Source organism: Urtica dioica, chromosome 11 (assembly GCF_054948205.1).
Source record: "Urtica dioica subsp. dioica isolate 48M chromosome 11, U.dioica_male_clone48M_v1_H2, whole genome shotgun sequence".
Taxonomy (NCBI): Eukaryota; Viridiplantae; Streptophyta; class Magnoliopsida; order Rosales; family Urticaceae; genus Urtica; species Urtica dioica.
Window position 1 is genome coordinate 19,546,506 of NC_142766.1, and position 12,038 is coordinate 19,558,543.

General features: G+C 36.2%; 1 protein-coding gene across 1 annotated transcript; it reads left to right on the plus strand.

Moving 5' to 3' along the window:
- The first annotated feature begins 185 nt into the window (after positions 1–185).
- Positions 186–5,139, plus strand: LOC149382082 (zinc finger (CCCH-type) family protein). Its single transcript, XM_089630810.1, has 14 exons — positions 186–754; positions 1,027–1,119; positions 1,228–1,512; positions 1,588–1,660; positions 1,795–1,927; positions 2,031–2,184; positions 2,559–2,642; positions 2,903–3,025; positions 3,199–3,372; positions 3,484–3,618; positions 3,718–3,813; positions 3,950–4,315; positions 4,446–4,489; positions 4,573–5,139. Exons 1-14 carry the CDS (start codon positions 251–253, stop codon positions 4,817–4,819), a joined length of 2,511 nt encoding a protein of 836 aa, XP_089486936.1. The 5' UTR covers positions 186–250; the 3' UTR covers positions 4,820–5,139.
- The last annotated feature ends 6,899 nt before the right edge of the window (positions 5,140–12,038 follow it).

The window sequence follows — 12,038 nt, forward strand, 5'->3', positions numbered from 1 at the left end:
TATCTTATTTTTATATGTTAAAATATGTTTGATATTTGGGCATTGATCATGGACGCTTTGTCGATGACACGATGTGATTAAAATGTAGAGAAATTTACGTAAATAATAATTTGTAAAAAAAAAAAAACAGAATAATTAATAGAAATGATGTTATGTTTTATACTTTTATTCGCTCCAAAGTCCAAACTTCCATAGTGTAGGTGTGAACGAAAAACAACCTTCCCAAACTCTCACTCTAAAACCCCTAATAATGGCGGCATCTCCCGAAACCCAGCTTCCCTCACCCGAAACCCTACCATCCGACAAATCTCATCCCTCCGATCCCGCATTGGCCGCCGGAGAGAAGCGAAAGAGAGACTCCGACGACGGAGTGGCGGTGAACCTCGAGCCTCCGTCGCTGGCGAACCATCCTCTATGGAAGACCAGTCTGTGCTCCTTCTTCCGGCGCCAACCCGGAGGCACGTGCGGCCACGGAGCAACCTGCCGATACGCCCACAGCGAGGCCGAGCTCCGCCTCAGGCCAGACAACACCTGGGACCCAACCTCCGACCGAGCCAAGAAGCTCGCCAAAAAGTCCGACGAAGAAGAGGAAGCCGAGGAAGATGATGAGGTCATGATGACGGAGGCCGTGGTCGACGACGGAGATGATGATGACGGCGACGGAGACGGCTCGGAGTCTAAGTTCAGAAAGTGTTTGGTTCACCTCCCGAAGAATTGGAAGTCCGAGAATCTCATCGCTTTCCTTGCTGACCAGGTTAGTCTGGTTATTGCTCCTTTTCAATTTCTGTTTGATTCTGTTTTCAGTACTGCGTTTAGTTTTCCTTGCTACCTTATGTACTACAGATGAGTTTCAGCTCGATTTTGTCCGTTTTGATTCAAATTATACAATTCTAGGTGATGAAGATTAACAAATGAATGCCATATCATAGAGCAAGTTAGATTTTTTTCAGTGGGTGATTAGAATGTTCTATTAACCACTTTAACAAATGTTATACGATATATTCCTTTTGTTTTTTTTTTTTCCAGGGAATTTCATATAAATCTGCAAAGAAAAAGAAGGGCATGAGTGTTGGTTTTGTGAGTTTTGAAAGTGCCGAACAGTCCCAAAAGGGTACGGAGGTGCGTTAACAAACAGCGATGCTTGATTTTGCTTTGTGAAATCGCATATAGTTTTAGAGCGTTGTTGTTGTTTTTTTTTTTTAATTGACTTGTGCAAACTTGGAGTAGGATCTGCAAGGAAAATTCATTGGAAACAAAAGCATTAAGGTCGCAGATGTCCTCCCACGATCGTTCGAGAAGAAGACAAATGCAGAGAAAACTGGAAAACCTGTTGTTGCCGGGGAAGATGGGACTCAAGATGGAGATAGTAACAACGAGAACTCAAGTGTGAATGGTTCAGCGTCGGGAAGTGGAAAAACTGCCCGCGATGTGGTGACTCCTCTCGCCCATATGTCCTACACCGATCAGTTGGAGCACAAGAAGAGTTCGATTTCGCATCTTCTCAAAAAACTTGTTAGTGTGTCTCCACTTATCTACTTTAATATATTTAGAAGACCATCGTATCTGAAGCCGTTTTCAATTTGTCAGACTAGAAATGCACGCAAAGCTTGTCCAAATGGTGTTTCACAGCCAGAATGGATTCCTGGTTCCAGAGAAAGAGGTTGCTTTTATCAATCTTTGCTTGTAAAATCTCGACATTTTCAGTTCCAATGGTCTATCCCATTTACCTCACTATTGCTACATAGTGGAATGAGAAATTCAAAATCTTGATAATTGATATGATAAATCATGTAGGCGGACTTCCATGCAACTTAGAGGGTATACTCGCATCTCCACTTGTTAATGGATACCGTAACAAGTGCGAATTTTCCGTCGGATATTCTCTTCAGGGGAAAATTACTGTGGGGTTTATGCTTGGAAATTTCAGGTACTCTGGGCTGAAGAGGGTTTCATTACCTATTTTTAAATTGTTTCCGTTTCTCGTTTAAAAGTATCTTGAATATCTAGTCAGATAAGAAAGTTATTTCCAGGGAGGGTGTGACAGCAGTTGAAGAACCTATAGACTGTCCCAATGTCTCAACAATAGGATGCGGATATGCTTCAATATTCCAGGAGTTTCTTCAGCAATCAAGCTTGCCAGTTTGGAACAGGTTTAAGAACACTGGGTTTTGGCGTCAGCTAACAGTATGTGTTTCGAAATCCAACTAGTAATTTTTTTTTTTAAGAAACGATTTTATTATTATAAAGCATGGCCAAACCAAGTGAAAAATTACAATCAAAGCAAACCAGAGGACTTGGCCAACATGGCAGCCTATTTAAAGCGGGAAAACTTGGTCGCTAAAAAGCACTTGGCCAATTCCTTAACAACACGGGAACACGAAATTCAAATAGTATTGGATGCAAATAACATCAATGATTTGGTTTGTGTTCCAAGTGTTTTTGTAACTGGATTTTTGTTATGGTCTAGTTATAGGGAGGTTGCTATACTTTGTGCTAACACCATGTTATTATTTAATTGTTATTCTTTTGTTGGACTTTCCTTCTTGTGATTTTTCTAGGTTCGGGAAGGCAGAAGATCTGAAAAGGCTGTTGATTCTGAAAATCACGAGGCCACTGTCGCTGAGGTGTTGCTTATGGTTCAGGTTAGTTTCAAAACTTGGATTTTATCATGTGGAATTCGTTTTCATATCTACATTTGTTTTAGCAGATATAGTTGACTAGGCACTGAGAAAGCTTTAAGTTCAGAGCTCTTCAAAGCAGCTATTTTTATTTTCTTCCCTTAAACAAGCGTATTCGACTTGGTATCACCATTTTGTGCTTGAATAGTTAGCTACCTTTTACTCTAGTGTAGCTAGAATGATTTCCTTCATCATTATTTATTTATCTTTGTCTCAAAACTCAGGTTTGCACCACAGGGTTTGATGATGCAGTGGTAAACAGTGAATTTGAGAAGATGGCTGAAGCATTTTCTTCAGGGGCTGCCACAAGATCTCCATCATTGCCGCTCACACACGTAGTTGTTCAGGTAGTAATTTCTCTTTAAAATTTATGTCAACATTGCACTAGGTGATGAACACGGACAAGCACAATGGTTGACACTTATGCTATATTCATGATATAGTTAGAATGTCACCACTCCGATTTGAAGAGTGATGACATATGTTTATAAATTATGTGATATACTTTGAGTTTTTGCAGGATCATCAAGGTATATCAAATGTATCACCTGCCGATGCACCATTGCGCCCATTGCGAATTCCTAGAGCGGAATGTTCTCCCGAAACGGAGGGCAACAAAAGCCTCGATGAACCAAGAATTCATGATTACATAAGCAATCTCAAATTCTGTATCTCGCCAACAGCTTTCTTCCAGGTAAAAAGCTTTGAGTTGGTTTGAGTTACTTTCGCCCATTGCTTTGAGTTGGTTTCTCAGGCAAAGTAGATAGGATTTTTTTTAATCAATGAAATTTGAATGGCTTTACAGGTTAATACTCTAGCGGCAGAGAAACTGTATTCGCTAGCCGGGGACTGGGCTGGTCTTGGTCCAGATACTTTGCTCTTCGATGTCTGTTGTGGAACGGGCACAATTGGGCTGACTTTAGCACATCGTGTCGGGATGGTACAGTCTCCGTGATTCGTTTATTATTTTTTTTTCCTTCTATGTAATATCTATGGTCTATTTATCTAGCCATTGAACTCTGCTTGGTCCTTTTTTCAGGTTGTTGGGATTGAGATGAATGCCTCGGCAGTTTTAGATGCGCAGAGAAACGCTGAAATTAATGGCATAAAGAATTGCAGATTTATCTGCTCTAAGGTTAGACTGAACGGTCTATATGACAAAGCTAATTCCTCTATTAGAAAACCAATAAAGTGAAATTTAAGTTTCTGAACAGTTTTAACATTTATCATTACTTGGGCGGGCCTTTTCATGTCCATTGATGGAAACATAGGCGGAGGATGTGATGGGATCTTTGTTGAAGGAATACCACTCTCAAACGCAAGATGAAGTTCCCAATGAATCTGAAAATGGTAATAAAGTAACTTCCACTAATGGAGAAAAAGATATCTCTGCGGAAAATATACAAGACCCAGAGGGGATTTTAGGCCAGTCTTCTGAGAACATAGCAGAGCCTGCAGAGTGCTCAAACCCCGAGCTTGAAAATGCAAACCCGGCATCTGAATGTCCCGAGGACGGCCTGAAAAAACCCGTTGCCGAACCTCAAAACGGTATTTCGGAAAATGAGAATACTTCGGCGCGGACTTTCAAAAATGTCGTTGCCATCGTAGACCCTCCACGTAGTGGATTGCATCCAACTGTAAGTAACTCCCAACATCACGTTAATATGGAGATTAATTAAATTTGTTAATGACGTAACTACACTAGGACAGATTTAAGTAAAACAAAAGAAAATTAAGTACCCGATTCTGTCTTTCATGGTGATGCAGGTGATTAAAGCTTTAAGAACCCATCCACTTCTTCGGAGACTAGTGTTAGTGCCCAAGCCCTACTTCCTTTCCCTACCTCTTTTTTGTTTTGTTTTTGAATCTGAATTTTCGGTAATGTTTGTTGTAGTTACATTTCGTGCAATCCTGAGAGCTTAGTGGCGAATGCCATAGAGCTTTGCACGCCCTCGCCGGAGAAGATCGAGAAAGGGAATAAGGGAAACCGAGGATGGAGAAACATGAGCGCGGCCGGTCTGGCACGGCACAGAGCCAAGTCTATGCCCGTCTCCGAGCCCTTCATCCCTGTAAAAGCCATGGCCGTTGACCTTTTCCCACACACCCCTCACTGTGAAATGGTGATGCTCCTCGAAAGATGATGATTCTAAACGATGCCAACGGTACAATTTTTCCGTGACCATAAAATTCAGAGCACTGGTAATAATCAGCGTATCAGCCCTGTGACCCAAACAGTGGGTCTTGCTATTTTTTAAAGTCTCCGAATTTGACACGTAAGTGCTGATCCGCTGATAACGCGGGCATTTATCATTTTCCTTAATTAAAGTCAATTCTTGGTTTTGTCTCCCAATTTTGTATCTGATGTTTGATGTATCTACATTTTTAAGATTCCCAAGAACCGTTGACTTTGGTCTTCACTCAATGATACTTAAGAACTTCAATGAAATCTTTTAGATGTGAACTTGGTAGTTGAGAGTATGGGTCTTCATGACCATTTACTTGGATCTCATTCCATCGTATGTTCAGAGAGGCCAACGAGGCATTGGACAGAAATATCATGTGATAATTATTTGCTGTTTATAGGCACAAGTGGTGGTAGTACTAGGTTCAAATTCTGTTGGAGAGAAAGAGACTTTAATTTCTTGGCGCGCAAAGTTTTCTTAGACGGCATTGCGATTGTTGCCCAACAATAGGGTTATAGTCATAACTCATAAGTCACTTCTTGCTGTTATTAATGAAGTTAGGTTCGGAAAAGAGAGTGGGATGAGAATATGGTTTAGACCTAGGCAATCATATACCTTTTAGTCATTTACATTGGGCGATACTCAACATTCAAATTTTGGGTACCCTTTTAAATGTTTAGATTCACAAAAAAAGAAAAAGAAAAAAAAAAAAAAAAGTCACTATTTTGCTTTACTCATCTCATAGCTCTTTCACTCTTTTGCTTTCTCTTCTTTTAATCTCTGCAAAGTTGTGTAATTTCTCTCGGTTATATGTAGACACTTGCACGGATGATATCGGAACAACTAAAGAGCAGATTAAAAAAAATGATTGTAAGAAATATCAGCTTTGGAATGTCTATGTGGCATTAATTAGGTTTTACAGATAAGGATCTGGAAAAGAAACCAATTAGGCATTTCTTTCATAATTTAACCGATTCTTGTGGGCTATTTTGGCAGCCATTTAAGACTTTTATATGGTGGTTCTGGAAAGGAGGCATCAAAGACTTTTGAAGATACACCCACCATGGCAAATTTCATTTTTATAGATCTTGTTCCACAATCCACTAAGTGGTTACTGATTATCTCTATGGGGGCATCAACAATCCCACTGCCTAAGGAACAAGTAATCATCCAAATCTTTTGTTATATATATTTTTTTAATCTCTGAAGTTGACTGATAGTTAACTGCTATCTGTAATGGTGGAAATTTTTTATTGGGTTATGATTATGAACCTCAAGTAAGTGTGACATTTGGAATTGATACGTACTTTATTCTAGCCTACAATACAGTATGGAAGAATTTGGGAAGTTAGTAAGTTTAAGTTTAACATATATTTCGAAATTTGTTGAAATTATTTTATTGGATTTTTTTTTTATATTATTAATCAAGTTGAATTTAGATGATATCAATTAAGATGGTTTTGTAACTGATCAAGATAAATTTTGACTAAATTAATTAAGATGATATTTCGGTGAATTTTTTTAACCGAATTCTTTTACTAGTAAATTATATAAATTTCGAGTAAGATAAACTAATTAAGTATATAACTTCTACGTATCATGAAAACCAATTTCGTCGAGATAAACTAAAAATTCACATTTTTTTTTTGGGAATAAGTAAAGATTTATCAGAAGAAAAAGAATTATAAGTAAAACCCTACAACTATGACTAGTTGTCGCCGATGTTCGATTCGTTGAACTTAAAACTCTTTATTAGCATGATTCGAGAAGCATTCGAGCACAATCACAAGCACGTATCACGTCCTATTGAGAAGAGAAATTTCATTTTGTAGACTTAAAAATTATCAAAATATCAAGACTAGACCCATTAGTTTAATAATATCCGAAATTGGACTTTTGGACACTTTTCGGACAAAAATACCCCTGAAAATTCATATATATATATATATATATATATATATAATCATCGGATTGCATCAGATTTTGGCGGATTTCATCGGATTTCATAGGAGATTTTGGGTTGAAGGTCATCGACACCGAAAGTTCTAATCCTAGCGCAACCAATTCGAAGGTGACAAGACTTGTGATGAAGAGGGAGAGCGAGATGAAAATGGTTTGAAATGAGAGAGGAAGAAGGATTATTTGAATTTTAGGGGCATTTTTGTCCGAAAGTGTCCAAAAGTCCAATTTCATATATTATTAAACTAATGGGTCTAGTCTTGATATTATGATAATTTTTAGGTCTACAAAATGAAATTTCTCATTGAGAATTACTCGGTAAAAAAATATTTAAAAAATTGATTATTAAATTAAATAAGTTGTCCTGATGAATTTTGATCAGTTAGTTGTAAATATGTTAAATTTTATCTTAAAACCAATTGGTACTAAGTAGAGAGATCCAACTAATATATAAACACATGTTCATTTACACACAATATCAATGTGAGACTTTCCCATTTCAATAATATATATATATATATATAAATATGTAATGTCTTAAACCTAAATTTTAACCTCTACCTAGGAATTTAAATTTGGTTTCATGAATCCTTTAGAAGAAAAAAAAATGTAGAATACTACATTTTCACGTCTCACCTTTACAAAACTTTTTATGTAAGCAATGTTCTATCAGATACGTGTCCTAGTCAATTCAAGTAAAAGCTTGAGTCCGCGATTTTGTTTTCGTTTTTTTTTAATGACAATTTCTATAACGTTGCTGACTTGTTGTTTACAATGACAATATAGAAATCAAAAGTTTTCCCGCCACGTGAACCATAGGTTACTAGAATAAAGGGCAAAAAAGTATGTTTTTTCTTTTTATTTTCTGCCAAGTACGTAAATAAAAAAATATTAAGTTTATGATAAACTTTATGTAGTAATAACTCCTTCAGACATTTGCTTTGAGTATCTGCTTTAATTCAGTTTTAAGAACGAGAAATGAAGTTGGCATTTCTAACATAAATTCAACCTAGTTTCAAAATCAAAACTTGAGAACGTTCTATTTATTTTTCTTTTTTCCAATCCGGACCACTATCTCTTTTTTCCATTACAAGCTTTGTGAATAAAAACAAAAGTAACGTTAATTTTTTTTTTTTTTTTTTTTTTTTTTTTGCTTTAATTTTTTGTTTGCATGGAATATGTGAATCACGTGGAGTTCAAAATTTTAAGGTAATTCTTTTGAGTTGGGTCAGGATATATACGACTTTCTAGTTTATAGAGTCAGAATGATCATCATGTAAAAAAAAAAAAAATGTATAATGGATTCCAACTTAACGTCACTTTAATTAGTATGTATGTGTCATGGCATTTACCAATATCGCACTATCTTATCGTATCCATTGAAATCATTGCTTTGTATTTTATAATAGATACTCCACATCTCTATTAAAACTTACAACTATTATTAGAAAAATATAACAAAAGCCTTTCTAATTTTAAGAAGAAAAAAATTAAATATAGAAGAGTAATAATATAGACCCACATCAGTAGTGTTTGAATTAAAGCAAAAAAGGCAATCGATTGCAAGTTCAAGGGTTGTAAAAACCTTTTTAATCTGAGAGAGAGAGAGAGAGAGAGAGAGAGAGAGAGTAATAAGTGGCAAAACATTATTGTGAAGAGTACAAGATACTAATCTATTTGTCGTGTACGTTGTGTACACAGTACACACAAACACACGTGGATAATAATATCATGGTCGTGGATTAAGATTTGTGTAAATTAATAATACGGTGCTCTACAAATCATCGTTTGCCATGGTCCTCTTGAATTTATCTCCTCGCGATAAACTCAGTTATGGTGTATATATGATCACATTATCACATGCACGTGATTCTCCATCTCTTGAATTTATCTTCTCGCGATAAACTCAGTTATGGTGTATATAATCACATAAACATTATCACATGCACGTGATACTCCATTAAGAAAAAAATGAAGAAGAAATAATCGATACGATCGGCACGAGTTTGATGAACTTTGAAGGAGCGGCAAAGAAATATTTGTAAATTAGGTAATTAAGTGCTGACAATTAGCTATCAACATTATTATGCTCACTAGCATGGACCAATGTATTGTTTCTAGATTATTTGAACTTTTTGGACACGTACATTCATTCATTTTTATTTTCTTATATTTATTTAAAAAGTATTAGATAGACAAGGTCACCACAAATTATATAATCGTTTTAATTTAAAATATTAAAATTTAAAAAATTCTCATCCACTTCATATTCTTCCTCTCGACCTTTGCCATTGATTTTTCATTTTCAATATTCATCGAACGAGGGTTACACTAACAATTTTTTATTGTAACCCTCAAGTTCAATTATGCAGTTACGACCAACATATAGTCTACCCGCTGGAACACTTCCTCTCCACAAGTATTTTTTTTTCTTTCTTGAATTCGAGGCTCCAATTTTTTTTTTTAAATATATAAAACACTTTATTTGGTTGGTGATCAATCTTATTGATCGTTGAATTGAAAATCACATAGTGACACTTAGTGAGAGCATTTTGCTCAATGCTATGTACAAAATTTGAAGAGGTTTTTTTAAGAGTTTAAGAAACAATTACAAGATACGTTTTGAAGTTACAATGGTGATCATATAAAATTTGATCTTAATTCTTACATGGTCTTATAATTTTAGGTTTGACTTATTCGCTAATAGCTAATTAGAGCTTCATTACCTACATCTTAGGAGTTCGTCATATGATTTACAAATATAAAATCCAACTGTTTTAAAAATAGTTAATGTTTACTCAATACGAATCGATTTTCAAAATTGATTGCCACACTTTTGTCATACAATTATGATTGGAACTATCACTCCAGATCGTCAATGGCACTCAGGGCTCATTATGTATGAAATGGTATAATAGTACTTGGAGGATTGATATATATGGGCGCTCTCATATGGGATAAAAACTAGTTCTAGTAAAATCAAGAGTTGAATTGCATGCTTTCATTAGTGGAATAAGAACCGAGTTATTAAAGCGAATAGTAGCGAATATCTTCTTGACTTTTATCCAATTTTAATTGGAGCTCGAGTTATTAGTTATATACAATCAATGTTATTTATTTGCTCATTCACATTTACCGTTTGTAGAAGCCCGGGTGCACGCCTATCATTGGTTAGGAGGATATGGAAAATTTTCAACTAACAAATTAGATTTGTTGGTTGAGAAATATTATCAAGCGATAATCTCAATCGAATGAGATTTTCTCTTCTTTAGATGCACGAACACGATCAAAGTAGTTAGCTTATTAAATTTTTTGAACTTTTTGAAATGATGAAAATAGAAGCTAGGGGTTATGGAAACTCCTGTACTTTAGTGTTATTTCTCTTATACAAAAGAGGAATGCTATTTGGCACGTTTCACGACTTGAAACGATCCACTCACAAGTTGACACGTGGCTGTTCAGTGCCACGTGTCAACTTGTGAGTGGATCGTTTCAAGTCGTGAAACGTGCCAAAAAGTATTTTCCTATACAAAATGTATCAATTTAACATCGAGCGTGAATTTTGAGTCAGAAGTAAAATGTTTATTTTATACCGCTAGATATGATATGACATTGACGTGTGTCATTGTCACCTCAAAGTTTAATTGAGTTAGTCTCCCTTAAATCCATCTTGATCTAATGGTGTCGATTTGTAGGTTGTTTCAATAAACGCGTGACTAGTACAACGAATAGCCAAACTTTGGCAATCCACTCATAACTGTCATTGTCGCAGAGCAGCATTTATACTCTTACACAACCCAAACCCCAAATCCAAAATAATAATAAAATAATTACAAAATAACATCCTAAGCGAAAATTACCCTTTCTCGCTCTAGTTTCATCCAGAATAAACCCTAGGATTTTCAGATCTAATATCGCCCCCGCTGCTCCCTCCCAGGATTCCTAACACCCGACATGGCTCCGACTTGGGAGGGGGCAAAGATTCTCTTTTCCCTCCTTCTATCATTCTCTTTTCCCTTGAGATTCTTCTGTTTTGTCAGATCTGTTTGCCTTTCAACCTTCTTCTCCAGCGATTCCCTTCCCTTGGCGTACCAGAGATTTTCAATGACAAGCGTTGGTCGATGGCGCTAGAGACTCATTGTTTTAGATGGCTCGCGCTGGTGATGCCTGTTCTCGCTGGAAGCAGCCTCGACCGGCCACAGTTTGTTGCCTTGGTTCAGGGTTATGTGAGTGCGGGCTACATGGATGGATGAAGTCATCTTTGGACGGGCATTTGGTGGCTCACCTCAAGATCTGGGTCGGTGTTTCCTCGGAAAATGCTTCTCAAAGTACGGTCGTGTAACTCTTCGGGGGTTGGAAATGAGGATATCTTCAATGGGATGAAGCGATTGTTCTAGGCGAGAAGTATCGGAAGCTGGAGGCTTGGGTTTCGGGTTTTGACGTTTCAAATTTTTTGGTCAGTTATCAGTTATTTGGACTATTGTCTTGTCTGTTTATTTTTGTTTATGTATGAACTCTTTATTTTGCGCTGGTTATTTTTTGGCTTGTGTTTTTTATGGGAGACGGATTAGTCGTTGTCCCTCATCCTAGTTTGAATAACTTGTTAGATTCTAGTCTATATGGGATGAAGAATTATCTTCCTCATGGTCCTCGGACTTCAGTTGAGTGAGTTTTTTCACCAACCATTGTGGGTAACTTGAAAGAGCTTTATGAATGCTCGATTTCTAATGTGCTAGTAGTTCTTCCCTTTGTCGGAAGCTTGCATAAGTCGATTGATTACATGTATTTAGTGCTAGATTTATTTCAATTTAAGTTCATGATATGCATGGTAAGATGTTTCTCTCATGTATTTGAGGGTGTTATACCCTATTTCTAATGAAAGCTTCGTATATAAAAATTAGCCAAATTTTGGTGACTACGCAAGATCGATCTCATATGACTAACTTTAATATTTGATATAGAAAATACTATTCGATGGACGTAAATTAAATTATTCAATGCACATAAAATTTTAATAAAATTAATATTAGAATATGATCGATACGTATTTTCGTACATCTACCGCTGAGTATACACATAAATAAAGGAAATAGAAAATATTAAGAGTATCACTCGTGTTTAATCGAAATACGAAATTTATCTATTCGATTTCTAGAAATATCAGATATATCTCTTCGGTTTAATATAAATGACATATACTTCCCCTAAAAAAAAGTTA

Bases quoted from the DNA above. Each gene is read 5' to 3' on its own strand.
- LOC149382082 (XM_089630810.1), top strand. From the start codon at position 251: ATGGCGGCATCTCCCGAAACCCAGCTTCCCTCACCCGAAACCCTACCA. The intron at 2,643-2,902 runs GTTAGTTTCAAA...CTCAAAACTCAG, and splicing joins AGGTGTTGCTTATGGTTCAG to GTTTGCACCACAGGGTTTGA. The intron at 4,316-4,445 runs GTAAGTAACTCC...ATGGTGATGCAG, and splicing joins GTAGTGGATTGCATCCAACT to GTGATTAAAGCTTTAAGAAC.